Source organism: Pristis pectinata, chromosome 7, assembly GCF_009764475.1.
Source record: "Pristis pectinata isolate sPriPec2 chromosome 7, sPriPec2.1.pri, whole genome shotgun sequence".
Taxonomy (NCBI): domain Eukaryota; kingdom Metazoa; phylum Chordata; class Chondrichthyes; order Rhinopristiformes; family Pristidae; genus Pristis; species Pristis pectinata.
The window spans coordinates 25,529,150-25,544,310 of NC_067411.1; the positions used below are offsets into that span (position 1 = coordinate 25,529,150).

At 39.7% G+C, this 15,161-nt stretch overlaps 1 protein-coding gene across 2 annotated transcripts in view; it reads right to left on the reverse strand.

The window, feature by feature from the left end:
• Positions 1–3,833: 3,833 nt before the first annotated feature.
• hmgcra (3-hydroxy-3-methylglutaryl-CoA reductase a) overlaps positions 3,834–15,161 on the reverse strand; it is a 31,609-nt gene continuing 20,281 nt past the window's right edge. For both annotated transcript variants that reach the window (XM_052019181.1, XM_052019182.1), the window contains exons 14-20: positions 14,982–15,139; positions 14,023–14,128; positions 12,550–12,720; positions 12,264–12,404; positions 10,067–10,225; positions 9,018–9,172; positions 3,834–7,811 (exon numbers count right to left, since the gene is read on the reverse strand). In XM_052019181.1, the coding sequence (XP_051875141.1) occupies positions 7,757–7,811; positions 9,018–9,172; positions 10,067–10,225; positions 12,264–12,404; positions 12,550–12,720; positions 14,023–14,128; positions 14,982–15,139 (945 nt within the window). In that variant the 3' untranslated portion in view covers positions 3,834–7,756. The remainder of the gene's footprint in view (positions 7,812–9,017; positions 9,173–10,066; positions 10,226–12,263; positions 12,405–12,549; positions 12,721–14,022; positions 14,129–14,981; positions 15,140–15,161) is intronic.

The following is a 15,161-nucleotide window of genomic DNA, read 5'->3' on the forward strand; positions in this document are numbered from 1 at the left end:
AAAATATTCCATTAACCACTGCAAGTGGGCAGTACTGTAAAACAAATTTAAATGCTATAAAATAATTTTCTTATAAATGACAACTTGGTGCAGATTTTTTAAATGAAATTGAAAATAGATCTATCTCATAAGTATTTCAATTGGCATGATCCTGTGGGTTTCTTGATTTTGGAATAGTTGCTAATTGCCTTGGGGAGTGGGGTATAGTAGCCTATTTTTTAATTAGTTAAAAAATTACAATCAACAAGCTTTTAAAATATTAGCGAAACGAAGGACCGCAGATGCTGGAATCTAGGTGAGAAACACGATGATGCTGGAGGAACTCAGCAGGCCAGGCAGCATCCACGGAGAAAAGCAGGTGGTCAACGTTTCGGGTCAGGACCCTTCTTCAGGACTGAAGATAGGAAAAGGGGAGGCCCAAAATATAGGAGGGAAAAGCAAAGCAGTGATAGGTGGATAAAAGAGGGGAGGTGGGGTGGGCACAGGGTGGTGAAAGGCAGATGCAGGTAAGAGATAGTGATAGGCAGGTGTGGGGGAGGAGGGGAGAGTAGATCCACCGGGGGATGGGTCAAAAGTAAGGAGAGAGAAAAAAAAGTAGAAAAAAGAGAGATAGGCTAGGAAAGGGACGAAGAGAGAAGCATGTGTGTGTGGGGGGGTGAGGTTTGTGGGGAAAGGGGTGGGGATTACTTAAAAGCGGGAGAATTTGATGTTCATGCCATTAGACTGCAAGGTTCCAAGAAGGAAAATGAGATGCTAACACTGACATGTCAGTCCTTGGCCTCCTCCACTGCCAGGAGAATTCCAAGTGCAAACTGGAGGAACAGCACCTCCTTGTGCCCACCTTGCCTCCCCTCTTTTGTCCACCTATCACTGCTCTGCTTTTCCCTCCTATATGCTGGGCTTCCCCTTTTCCTATCTTCAGTCCTGAAGGGTCCTGACCAGAAACGTTGACCACCTGCTTTTCTCCACAGATGCTGCCTGGCCTGCCAAGTTCCTCCAGTAAAAAAAGGCAAACCACCTGGCATCCAAGGAACTGGTTTTGTCATTGAAGGTAAAAGGTATATGAAAATGTAGGGCTTAGTGGTATGGAAACACAAGTGAGCTATTTAGTCACTTCAGACTGTTCTGCTATTCTTGCACTAGGATACCAAAGTTAATAGTATAAGATGGGATCCAAGCACAAAGCACTGTTTTCCACAAACTATAATTGGCAAGATAGCAGACAGTGCAAAACCATACTATCAGATCATTACTAAAATTATCTGTAATAATTTCTAACCTGAAAGTAACAAAAACAAATTTAGCTAAGAAAAGTGGAGACACAAGGAAGACTACAGATGCTGGAAATCTTTTTTTACTGAAGGAACCCAGCAGGCCAGGCAGCATCCGTGGAGAAAAGCAGGTGGTCAACGTTTTGGGTCAGGACTCTTATTCAGGACTGAAGGTAGGGAAAGGGGAAGCCCAATATTACAGGAGGGAAAAGCAGAGCAGTGATAGGTGGACAAAAGAGGGGAGGTGGGGTGGGCACAGGGTGGCGATAGGTAGATGCAGGTAAGAGATAGTGATAGGCTGGTGTGGGGGAGGAGGGGAGAGCAGATCCACCAGGGGGATGGGTCAAAGGTAAGGAGAGAAGGGAAAAAAAAGGGGTAGGAAATAGAGAGATAGGCTAGGAAAGGGAAGAAGAGAAGAAGCATGATGGGGCGGGGGGCGATTCCTTAAAGTGGGAGAATTTGATATTCATGCTGTTAGGCTGCAAGGTTCCAAGACGGAAAATGAGGTGCTGTTCCTCCAGTTTGCGCTTGGAATTCTCCTGGCAGTGGAGGAAGCCGAAGACTGACATATCTGTGATGGAGTTGGAGGGGGAGTTGAAGTGACTGGCAATGGGGAGATGCAGATCATGGTTATGGACGGAGTACAGGTGTTCTGAAGAACGGTCACTTACTCTGCGTTTTGCCTTGCCAATGTAGAGCAGGCCACATGGGGCACTGAATGCAGTAGATGACATTAAGGGAGGTGCAGGTGAATCTCTGTCTCACTTGACGGGACTGTTTGTGTCCCTGGATGGAGGTGGTGTAGGGGCAGATGTTGCACCTATGGCGGGAGCAATGGAAAGTTCCCAGGGTGGGAGTGGGACGGGTGGGGGAGGGGAGGCGGGGGGAAGGAGTGAACTAGGGAGTCGCAGAGAGAAAGCAGTCCCTGCGAAAGGCAGAAAGAGGTGGGGAGGGGAAGGTATGCTTGGTGGTGGGGTCCCGTTGGAGATGGTGGAGGTGGCAGAGAATGATGTGTTGGATATGTAGGCTGGTAGGATGAAATGTGCAGACAAGGGGGACCCTATCCATGTTGGGTCTGGGAGGGGTGGGGGTGAGAGCAGAGGTGCGGGAAATGGCAGAGATACAGATGCGAGCTCTCTCAAACAGAGTCAGGGGAGAAGCCCCAGTTAGAAAAGAAGTTGGACATCTTGGATCTGAATCTTTTGGAGATCATGTTAATGAGGGATGTCTCAGTATTTACTTCTTTCATCATGTCATTTATCACGTTCCATTTATATTGATGGTAGGACTGAAAGCCATTCAACAGTGTGGCATCTGCTTCCCCTTGGAGGATTATACGTATCAGCCCTTGATTCACTGTATCTATCCATTCATGGCAGCATGTGATCAACCCCAAATATATAAGGATCAGAATTACTGGTATAATTTCATGCCTCACATTCTTGTTTAATTGCACCCCCTTATCCCACAATACTACCCCACACTCCTAGATAAAATAGTCCTCTCGTTGTATTGTGTGTAGCTATGTTCCACCACCCATTCCCATCCCTTTTCACCAGGTCACACTTAAAGGAATTATAAAGAACTCTACTGATTTCAGTTGACACGTCAGCACCCCCATTATCCCCCACGTCCAATTACTCTTCCCAAAGTCATTACGCACAAATGGCAGTGTTGTGAATCAATTTCTATCCCATTATCCAGACTACAGTCCTGGTCGTAAACTCCAGTCAAATTATCCCCTCTGGTGTGCTCCACTAGTTCCTGGTCTTGAATGAAATAAACAGTCCAAATGATCCTGAGTCATTGCCTGTAGAAATAACATTCATCTCCTTCAATCCTCTCAATGTCCAGTAAACAAGTATTGGTGGGGGGCACTCAAGATAGGAACTTGTTGACAAAATATTGGTTAGGCCACAGCTGTGCAGTTCTGGTTGCCAAACTGCAAGATGAACATGGTATTCTGGAGAGGGTGCAGAAGACATTCATCAGGATGGTGCTTGAATGGAGCTTCAGATATGAGACTAGAGAGAATGGGTTGTTTACCTTAGAGTGGAGAAGGCAGAGGTCTTGATATAATTGAGATGTATAAAATTATGAAGGGCATAGGTAAAACTGAACAACTTATTCATATCAGTATTTAACTGACAACCAACATTTAATTGTGTGGGTTATGAGATTTGATCAAGTGTGGTAGTGCTTTCAGTCTCCTACACTGCCCTGAAAATTGAGGCACTTTGTATCACACAGCCCTTTATTTTCCAGGACTAACATTCCACTGATCATCATTCCTGCTTTCAACTAAAAACAAAAGAATAGCAGTTCTTCATTTCCCTTTACATTCTCATATTCTTCACTTATTGTCACTTCCCTTCTGGATTTTATTTTCTTTGTATCAATATCATTTTAATTTTCTCTACTTGAAGAAAATAGTTATCATCAAGACAACCTTCTCCAAGAATACCACTGCTCTATAGGAGGTTCTGTAATATATCCCAAGGTGGATCTTACATCCTATGGACTATTGGCAAACTCTACTTCAACAAGTTACAGGACACAAACTTGAAACAAGGGTGTTTATTTTTTTTTAAAACACATGCACATTCATACATATACTTTAATAATATATACAGATGCAAAACTGCTGACTTCTGACAAGTTATTTACATACTATACATAAATATAGCACAGACTCCAGTTTAAATACTTTCTATGGGCTGAAAATGGTGTCTTCATCCCCAACAACATTGCCACTGCCACGTGCGTAAAAAAAAAGTTTGGGTGATAATTAAATCTAGGGCATCCCTCAAATTAAATAGATCAGACTACTGTTTTGGGAACTTGCTATGCTAAATTCAATTGCCAAGTGTCTAATAAAATTGTAGGCAAAGTACTTAATTGGGGAATCCTAAAGCACCAAAGTCAAGGTTTTTGTATGTGTAATTGGCTCCATTTTAAACTTACTGTTATCACAAAATTGGGCAAATGCTGCAAAGTTGTAGTGAACTAATTTAGGGAATGCAGCAGCAGATGATTAAATAAAAATTTTAAAATTACAGCATTGAATTATATCATATAGAGAGGACTGTAGAGAAAAAAAAATACACTTGCTGGAAGAACTCAGCAGGTCAAGCAGCCTGTGTGGAGGTAAATGAATGGCCGATGTTTCAAGTGGAGACCTCCATTAGGACTGCAGAGAAATCTCATCTTCCCCACATTTAATTTGGTCTGTTTGAATGTTTTATTAATGTCTCTCCCCTACTGGAGCCACTCGAGTGTGGAATAGCAAGAGCTAAATCTGCTGTTCCAATGAAGCCAGCTTGCTGTTTCATGTATCCAAGGCTGACCAATCTTACTATAACTTATGGATAAATGAAGCAGTGAAAAAGTACAGGCAAGTAGGAAGATCCCGCAAATTGCTCCAATTTGTTAGTGTATTTTGTATGTACCTCTAGCTTTTGCAATATTTAATGATTAATAGGAAAAGATTAACATGCTATGCACAAGGAAATTGAAAACACTCATTTTCACAAAAAAATGAACACCTGTGCGCACTGTAAAAGCATTTACATTGATTTGAGCTTTAATAAGTAACAGAAGCTGCCAATCAGTTCATTAATAATAAAAAGTACAATATAAATACATCACAGTACATTCACATTAGACTCAGTTTCAAGCAAAAGAATATTAGGGTTTCAATAGATAGTGCACAACACTGGTGGTCACCAGAAGCCAGTTACAAATAACATTTATTGTTTGAAGAGCAACTTAGAGGAAATTAGCATTGAGAAAAAAGTTTGGTATTCATTCAATAGCATTTTCTTTCTGCTGGAATAGGGAAATAAAAAAAGAGGGGTTAGATGCATTTTTCCCCCCTACCAAATGCACTTTTGCTTGCATTTTGCACAATAGCAAAAGCTGGATCTTTTGTCAATTGACTGATGTATTAAGCAATTCTATAACATCCGACAAAATAAAAGACAGTCACTTGAGCAACTGCATTATAAAAAATTTTGTTGGGCAAAATGATTAAGGAAAGCAGGTTGCTGAGAACTTTACTTCCTTGGTTACTGAATAGATAGCTATTGTTTTTCCAAGTAAATAGTATACAGATAAAATTAAGTGAATTCTCTACTAAAATTGCATGTCAAAAATGGGGAAGTTAGGTTAAGAACCATTTTCCAATGGGGTAGAACAATGCACTCCACTATAAAATGATCCACTAGTATCAAAGCCAGAGAATATTTAAACAATCCTGCTGTTCCTGAAGATTTGGGTGAAAATAAATCCATCTCTTCTATGATGGTTCAATTGTGGCAAAGTTGGCACAAGAATTAAATGGAACTCAGGAGGAACAACATGGTCTAGAAAGGAAACACAAGCGTAAAATGTTTCTCATCTCAGTGCACTAGTAGGACTTAAAAAAGATCCATCAAGGTTAACAAAAATATTTTGAAGCTGAAGCTGTATCTTATAAAGGGGACTATAGTCAAAAGGGAATTCGTTCACAATGACTCAGATTGACAGCAGAGTATGAAAAAAATGTTACACTATGCACAAATCTTAATCCACATCCGTTTGCTGAATGGAATGTCTCCATTGATCAGTTTCAATAAAATTCCACTAGAGTTGTTTTTATCCAATTGTGGATGAACACATGACATTAGTAGAGAAAGGCAACATTGTGTGTCAAAAAGTGTATTAGGACAATTGTTAATATTAAAACATGATATAGTTCATACACAGTAGGACCAACATTAATACAGGGTCAAAGTTTCCCAAAACTATAGCCAGCAAGTTGCATCAAAATTTCTACTCATCTTTTCAGTGAATTACAAAGAAAAGCTCAGTCTCATGAGCAAATGCTGGAATGTAAAAAAAAAAGTGGAAAAATTAGAACCCTGGAGAAAACTTGAAGTTTTGCTGTTGTCCTTTATCAAATCTGTGCATGAATATTTCACAATAAGCCATTACATCATAGAATCAGAGATGGAGCCCATTTCAACACTGTGCCAACTATCCACTTGCACTAATCCTACATTAATCCCATTTTATTTTAGTCACATTCTTATGAACTCTCCGCATATTCTACCATTTAGTTACACACCAAGAACAATTTACTGTGGCTTATTTCCTTCAACACTGCATAAATCTGTGGTGTTGGAGGAAACCCAGGGAGAACATACATACTCCACAGACAGCATCCAAGATCAGAAATGAATGCATCTCTGGCAGTGCGAGGCAGCAGCTCTACCAGCTGCACCACTGTATTAAAAAAGCAGATCATGTGTGCCTAAACTTTGAAGCCCAAGTTTACAGTCCACCTAGCAATGACATCCTAAAATTATGTGGGAGCTGCAGTTTAACATGAGTGAGAACATAATAATGCTGGGAGAATGTTTCTGATTTAATTTTTTGCATGTACTGTGTTCAGGTAATTCTGGGACAGGAGTTGCTAGAATATCATTTTTGGTATTCAAACTGGTCTCTAACATCCAGCTGATACAACCAATATGTCAATTCAGGTAACTGATGGACACTAGATGAAAGTAAAGTGAGATGAAGGAGTTTTTGTACATTACTACTGAAATTTTGGCACCGATTTTTGTTTTTGAAAAGGATTAGTTTTTCACCATCTCAGTTGAAAAGTACTTTAACCTTTGAGACTGACCCTACGTGAAACAGGATATTTGATTTTGCCACCGATGACGCTCAAAATCAGTAGGCACTGAATATGTTTGGGGTTAGACTGTATTAGAAATGGATCAAGCCCTTAAATAAAAAAATCATCCTGCATTCTGAATTTAGCTTCCAGAAATTCAACTGTCATTTTGTTTTGCATATTTCATCACAACATTTCCTTTTTCTGAATTTCTCCAAATACTACATCGCATAAAGCAATGTTGGGTAATACACTGAAATTTAAGTTTGATTTTGAAAAATGCAGAGTACCTGACATTAAAAGAATTAATCCTACTCCAGAACTGAAAAGAAAACACAGTGTTGTCTGTAGCCATGAATTACTTTTAATCAAGTGTAGTTACTATGTTCCTTCCAGAAATCCTTTCCCCCAAGTCACAAGTTATTTTAAGCTTTGAAATCAAGTCAACTTCAAAAATACAGATAACTTAAGTTTCTGAGAAAACTATGCAGAGTCACAGGAAGCCCTCTTAAGACTGTACGAATATGCAAGGATAACAATAATTCACAAGGTCCACTATTTTGCAGCTTCTTCCCACTGTATGTTCCATGGGATATTCAATCCTATGCACAACTGTATGATTTCAGCTTGTGCCACCTCTGAGCTTTGAGAGTAATTCTTGTCCAATCAATGCTGCCTTTGTCTAGGCTGATATGACAACATACCAGCAAACCTGAAAATGGAAGTGTCCCTCAAATAGATAAGGGAAAAATCCAAAACATCTTTCTAATGTCCAAATGTTAGTCTTACAGTTAAGCCTTCAGGTTGTAATCTCTTGTAGTGATCAGGCTGCTTTCTTTGTACAGCTGCCAGGGAGATCCTGAAGGTTGAGTTTTGACCTGCAGAAACCAGATGAATAGATAGCTACGTGAATAATACCTTGCATACTTGTATCACTGTTAAAATTGACAGAACTGATTTTTGCATACCAAGGGTTCAACTTATAGACCAGGGAAACGGTGTAGTTTACATTTATTTACTTGAAGCAATTAACAACCTTCTTCATTCCTTGCTTCTAAATGGTATTGTTTCCTTTCTAGCCTATTGTTGCAAATACCTTCTAATTAGTTTCTCCACCAACCATTACATTTCGTTCTTCCAAAGTGTTGAAGAACTATTCAATAGTGAGATGCTGAACTTTAGTACAATTCTGTCCCCATTCATCATATGCTCTTCTAGCACTGAGATAGATCACCACCAGACTTTCAATTTTGCTGAAGCAACCTGGTAAGTCCAATAATTACTCTACAGAGATGAACTAAATCAGCAATGATGAGGAATCAAAAACTTGGGGCCTTCCTGACCTATTTATTCAGTACACTATTGGACAGCACAGTATCATGATACATCTTAAAAACAAAAACAGGGGTTCTACTGTTTGAAAATTAAAACAATCTTCCAAAGTGGATGACTTGGTCAGCATTTAACAAATATTACAATCACCAGAGCAGTGGTACTGAGCAAATTATTGGAGCTGCAGGCATATCTGGTTCCTGATGGACTTCATCCAAGGATCTTAAAAAGTGATAAGATAGTTGATGTGCTGGTTTGGTTCTTCCTAAATTTCTGGGATTCAGGGAAAATTTCATTAGTTTGGAAAATAACAAGAAAAATTTCAAGATAACCATGCAAAATTAACGGTTTTGTGAAAGGGAAATCAGATTTGACCAATTTATTGGGGTTCTTTGAAGTAGTCACAAGTGCCATGGATAAAGTTGAATAATCAAAAAAAAATTGGGAAAATAAAAGCTCATGGTGGTAGAAGTAACATTGATATGGATAGAAAACTGGCTGGTTAATGTAACGGGACAGGAAATGGAGAAAAATAGGTCTTATTCTGGTCAGCATGTAATGGGTGGGGTGCCACAGGGATTAGTGCTGGAGTTCAACTTTTCACAAATGCATATAAATGAGTTGAATGAAAGTACCAAAAGCTACATTTGCTAAATCCCTTTTCAGCACAGGTGAGCATTGAGAATAGAGATTGAATGATTTCAATGCCAAAGCTTCTATACAAGAATAAAATGCAATGAGAATCAAATTACCTATTGTGGATCATGTGGCTCTTCACCAGATGTCCTGCTGCCAAAGCTGCCATGAGAGAGAGTTCACCCGCCATTACTGTCCCACAAATAATCTCTGCTAATTGACGTGCATTTTCACCAGGTGATTTCTTACTTGCACCTTGAACACCAAGCATCTATCAGAAAAGAAAGAGAGCATTTATAGAAGTTAAATGCATGTTTTAAACTATTTTCCAATTGACCCTCACTACTGGAGAGGACCTTAACAACATCAGTAACTTCAAACATTACATTTCCGTAATTTGAAGTTGTCGTCTCCGGACCATCACATGCCTGACTGTGTACTTCACATGCTGCATTTGAGTCACCTTAATAATCCCTACAAGCTGTGATGCAGCATCACTCTTCCCACTCCAAAACAATGCAATTATTGTATCCTCAAGATATTGTAGAACTTGTAGCAAAGGTAGAAATGTACAAATATGAAAGATCTGCAATACCAATGACAACACATGGGATGTTCAAATGTGAAAGCAACTCTGCACAGCCTACTGAGTATTACCATGAAACACAGATTTCTAATTTGAACAATTTGCAACTTGCACCATGTTATCAGGAAAACATTATATACATCTAATTCTGAACTACAGTCAATACAAGTTTCCATGTCACTACTCAAAAAGCTGGAAAGATTTCCCTTGTCTTGATTAAGAGCCATCCCATACAGTCATCAAAACAGCAAAATATATAATCAATCACCTATGAGAACTCTGGTCATGAATATCAGTTGCCAGATTTGCCAATGCACTAATGCTCCTTTAGAATGTTTAGATATCTAAACAATACTATAAATATCAATTTTTATTCCATAAGAATGCGGCTTTCTCCATTTGATTCATTGCCACAATTAAGTGACAGTGATGTTTTGGGAATATTCCCCCTCATCACCTATCCCCCAAAAATATCCACTTTCTATTGTTCGGGAACCTTGTCTTGCCTCAGCTGATGACATTACTATTCTTAAATAGAAAAACGATAGCCTAGAGATATTTGCCCGTACAAATGCTCACCTGCAAGCAGGTTTGTTGTGGTCGCAGGCTGGTCCCTCCACCAACAGTACCAACTTCTATGGATGGCATGGTGCAAGTGATGTACAAATCTTCATTATTAAAGCCAGTCGATTCCATTAATGTAATACAATTTGAACTACCAACATTTTGGGCTGGATCCTGAAACATTTGGAAGGGAACAACAAATCAATTCCGATTTGTGGAAAATATTGGTATCTGCAAATTGCCAATTCAATAAGACAGAATTCTAGGATTATGGATTGGATGAGATTTTCTAAATTAATCCATGATTTCCCATCAATATCTTAAAAATGAGAAAAGGCAGGACCAATAAACATTAACATCAAGAAATTATATTCAAGAATGGCAACATCTTAGTCATATAATTAGATGGTCAGTTGATGAAGGTTTGAAGAATCAAGCGAGTGACTTATACACACTGGGTATATTTTATATTCTTTTATGAACTATTATTTATATTTTTATATATATATATATACACACATACACACACACACACTTATTGTAGAAGCAGTACAATGCATAATTATGAAGACTTTCAAAATTAGGAGTGTTTCAAGCTATCAAAATTTCTTCAATGGACAAGTCAGTAAAAAAAAATGGCAGCATTCATTATAATACTAACCAGAAAGATGGTGGCAATGGTTACATGGTTTTCAAAAGCACCAGTAAAAAAAAAAGCAAGAGAAGCAAAGGACTGCAGATGCTGGAATCTAGATGAAAAACACAATGATGCTGGAGGAACTCAGCAGGCCAGGCAGCATCCATGGAGAAAAGCAGGCGGTCAACGTTTTGGGTCAGGACCCTTCTTCAGGACTGAAGATAGGAAAAGGGGAAGCCCAATATATAGGAGGGAAAAACAGAGCAGTGATAGGTGGACAAAAGAGGGGAGGTGGGGTGGGCACAAGGTGGTGATAGGTAGATGTTGTAGGTAAGAGATAGTGATAGGCAAGTGTGGGGGAAGAGGGGAGAGCAGAACCACTGGGGTATGGGTCAAAGGCAAGGAGAGAAAAGAAAAAAAAAGGGAGTAGAAAAAAAAGATAGGCTAGGAAAGGGACAAAGAGAAGCAGCATGGTGAGGGTGGGGAGTTGAGAGAAGGGGGTTGGGATTACTTAAAGTGGGAGAATTCAATGTTCATGCCATTAGGCTGCAAGGTTCCAAGACAGAAAATGAGGTGCTATCACTGACATGTCAGTCCTTGGCCTCCTCCACTGCCAGGAGAATTCCAAGTGCAAACTGGAGGAACAGCACCTCCTCGTGCCCACCTTGCCTCCCCTCTTTTGTCCACCTATCACTGCTCTGCTTTTTGCTCCTATGTGCTGGGCTTCCCCTTTTCCTATCTTCAATCCTGAAGAAGGGTCCTGACCAGAAACGTTGACCGCCTGCTTTTCTCCACAGATGCTGCCTGGCCTGCTGGGTTCCTCCAGTAGGCAAAAAGGGAAACCACCTGGCATCAAAGGAACTGGTTTTGTCATTGAAGGTAAAAGGTATATGAAAATGTAGGGCTTAGTGGCATGGAAACACAAGTGAGCTATTTAGTCACTTCAGACTGTTCTGCTATTCTTACACTAAGATACCAAAGTTAATAGTATAAGATGGGATCCAAGCACAAAGCACTGTTCTCCAAACTATAATTGGCAAGCTAGAAGGCAGTGCTAAACCATACATTCAGGTAATTACCACAATTATCTGTAATAATTTTTGACCTGAAAATAATAAAAAGAAAATTGGGCTAAGTAAAATGGAGACACAAGGAAGACTACAGATGCTGGAAATCTGGAACACACTATTCAACACACAAAATTCTGGAGAAACTCTGTTTCGACTCAAAACTTTGACTGTCCATTGCCCTCCATAGATGTTGCCTGACCCATTGAGTTCCTCCAGCATTTTGTGCTGCATTGGGCCAAGTAACTGTGCTACTAAAATACTTTATGGTAAAAAATGTGAGATTGTGCAGCTTTATATACTATGTCTTATTCTGTTTGAAGTCCAACCCCCAACAACAGAATCTCTAACCTGAACTACACTCAGAATGCAAATAATCCCAATATACACACTGACCCCACAAATATCCTGCAAGTTTTCACTGAATGATAATTTTAAACTTAAATAAAAAGTAGTTGCATAAAATTATTAGAAAAGCTAGAGTATAAACAAGGATCACTGCACCTACCTGGCCACATGCAATATAAATAGCAGTGACAATGTTTGCAGCATGTGCATTATAACCACCAAGACTTCCAGCCATGGCTGAGCCCACCAGGTTTTTGTTGATATTCACTTCAACAAGAGATTGTGTTGATGTTTTCAATATCTGAAGTAAACAAAACACAAACCAAATTAATTCTGAATATTTCACATTGGAAAAGATACGAAGTTTGTGCATAATTAGTTGAATTAGTGTATATTAATGCAAATTAAAATTTCTTTAACTGAAAAACCAGAACATACTGATGTACCTCTCGTACAACTTTAGCTGGAATGACTGCTTCACAGACGACAGACTTCCCCCTTCCCTCAATCCAGTTAATAGCAGCAGGTTTCTTGTCAGTGCAATAGTTGCCACTAACTGCAAGTACCTGCATAGATGGAAACTCTTCCTGTAATCTAGACAGAGCCTTCTCTGTGCCCTAAAAAAGAATTAGTGGGGTAAGTGGTGGGGGGAAAGAAACAAGATGTTCAATTAGAAACCAATTCTTTTGCCTCTGGCTTATATCTGCCTTAGTCACAGAAAAGGCTCACAGAATGGATAAGCACGTGAGAAAACAAAGTTATTACTGGAATTTTTTATTTTAAGTTCAAAATATCTTCTAAATGTTTCCTTAAATTTGAATCCTAAATAACATAGAAACAGTAGATAGATAAAGCAGAGATAGTGAAAAACTCCAAATGGTGGGAGGGAAGAAAACTGAAAAAGCTGGAAAATTATACATTAGTTGCCACTTAAAAATGAAAATACTCGAATACTCAGGTAGCAATTGTGGAGAGAAAAAAGAAAGGTCTTTTAGCTCAAGGATTTTATATCAGTTCTTTTACCAGAAACATTAACTGCTTTTCTTCACCTGTTGACTACTTCTAGCATTTTCATTTTCCCCCTCTATTTCAAACAGCCACAGTATTTTGCTGCTGAAGAGGAGGTGTGTTGATGTTGTAGATGCAGGGTTTTCATTTTTTTCTTTTCAGAAGTGGACATACCACCTTATATCTGAACTGGCTTCACTACAGCAACTGGAAGTGGTATTAAGTGTGATCTGTTCACCTTAAGCTGTGACAGTGCAGAAGGAAAAGATTGTAAAGTGCCTCAACTTAAAGACAAATACTGAACCTTGACATCTGATTGAGCCTCTATCACTATATTTTCTTAGTATGTGCGTGGCCATTCAACCCAGAGTCCAAGCATCAGTCCCGTTCTTCCACTCATCTCCCTGTAACTTTTTTCACATGCCCATCAACTCCCGATTCTCCAGCCACCCTCCTACACTATGAGCAACTTACAGGCCAATTAACCCATCAACCAGCAAAACTCTGGGATATGGAAGGAAGCCAGACTATTGGGGCAGGGGGAGAGTGGAGAAAAATCCACCTGGTCATGGGAAAACTACAAGATCCACACAGATAGTACCCAAGGCTAGAATTGAAACTGGTCACTGTAACTGTTGGGTAGCAGCACTAACTGCCCCACACTGTGGTGCCATGCAGAATACCAAATGAAGGAGTTGGAGGTAACCAGAGATATAAAACTACAAGCAATTTGGTGGTTAATGTCAAGAGCTATTTGTCATTTTACCCTATGAAAGACCTTCTTGTTTTCTTTCCTTCCCTCCCCATTGTAGGAGCTTGGAACTTGTTCCATCTGTATCATTTTCTAGCCAGGATTCTCTTTTCACCCATTTTGCCCAACCTGTCCATAATTATTGGAAACTTGTACCCACCTTTGAGATCATGTTCATGCCCATGGCATCTCCAGTCTTGGATTGAAAGCGGATATAAAGGTTACGACCAGCAAGGCCAATCTGCAACTTCTGAAGTCTGGCAAACCTGCAGAACAGAATAAAAGTAAGTTAGTTGCAATTTAAAAGAAAATACATGAAACACAGATGTACAGAGGTTAGAAATTACAATAGCTGTGTTAACTACTCAGTGTTTTGTTAAACAACAAAACAAGATGCTGGAGGAACTCAGCGTGTCAGGCAGCACCATGTGCTCCTAGTCCAGATGAGGGGTCTCAACCCAAAACGTGGACTTTCATTTTCCTCTACAGATGCTGCCTGACCTGCTGAGTTACTCTAGTACCTTGTTTTTCTTGCTCCATATTGTCTACTTTAACATTTCTCCAATCAATTCAAAGTTTTCTGCTGAGAAGCCAAGACCGCTCAGCTGGGTCTGAATAATAGGAAAACACAAACATTCTTGTATTTATGTGCTTTTCCAGACTCCTGGAAGTCCCTGAAGTACTTTACAAGGGCGATCATGTTGAAATGCAGCAGCATGCTTGCCCACAACAGATTCCCAAAAACAGCAATATCATATTTATGAGATTTGGCTTTACGTGATGTTGCTTAGTGTACATATTGGCTAAGACACCAAAACCACACCTCTCGTTGAGTGGTTCCTCAGTTTGAATGTGTTGTTATCTAAAAACAGCACCACCGACAATTCATCACACCTTCATTGCTGGAGCAGGGATAATCTGCAGTGGAACATGCAACTGTGACGCAATGACTCAGAGGAATGGGTTCTATCCACCGAGTCAAAGCTGTGGGGGAATGTGGGGATGGAGAACAGAGAAACTGGAACGAAGTGGAGTATCTCAATTTACTACTTCATAAGGACCAAAGTAGGTGGTCGTTAAGATGTACACTCTAATTTAGACAGATATGCAAAATTTTACCTGCTAGTACTATCAAACATCTCCTTTATAATATGGAAACCATCAAAGCTCTCCAACCATGCTTTGACTTCTGCAGCCTTGCATGCAGTAGGAAGTCTCACAACTGGTCCTCTTGTCATTCCGTCTGCCATCACACAACTCCGTGCTCCACCACCAAGCTGAAATTGAGAGTGATTAAAA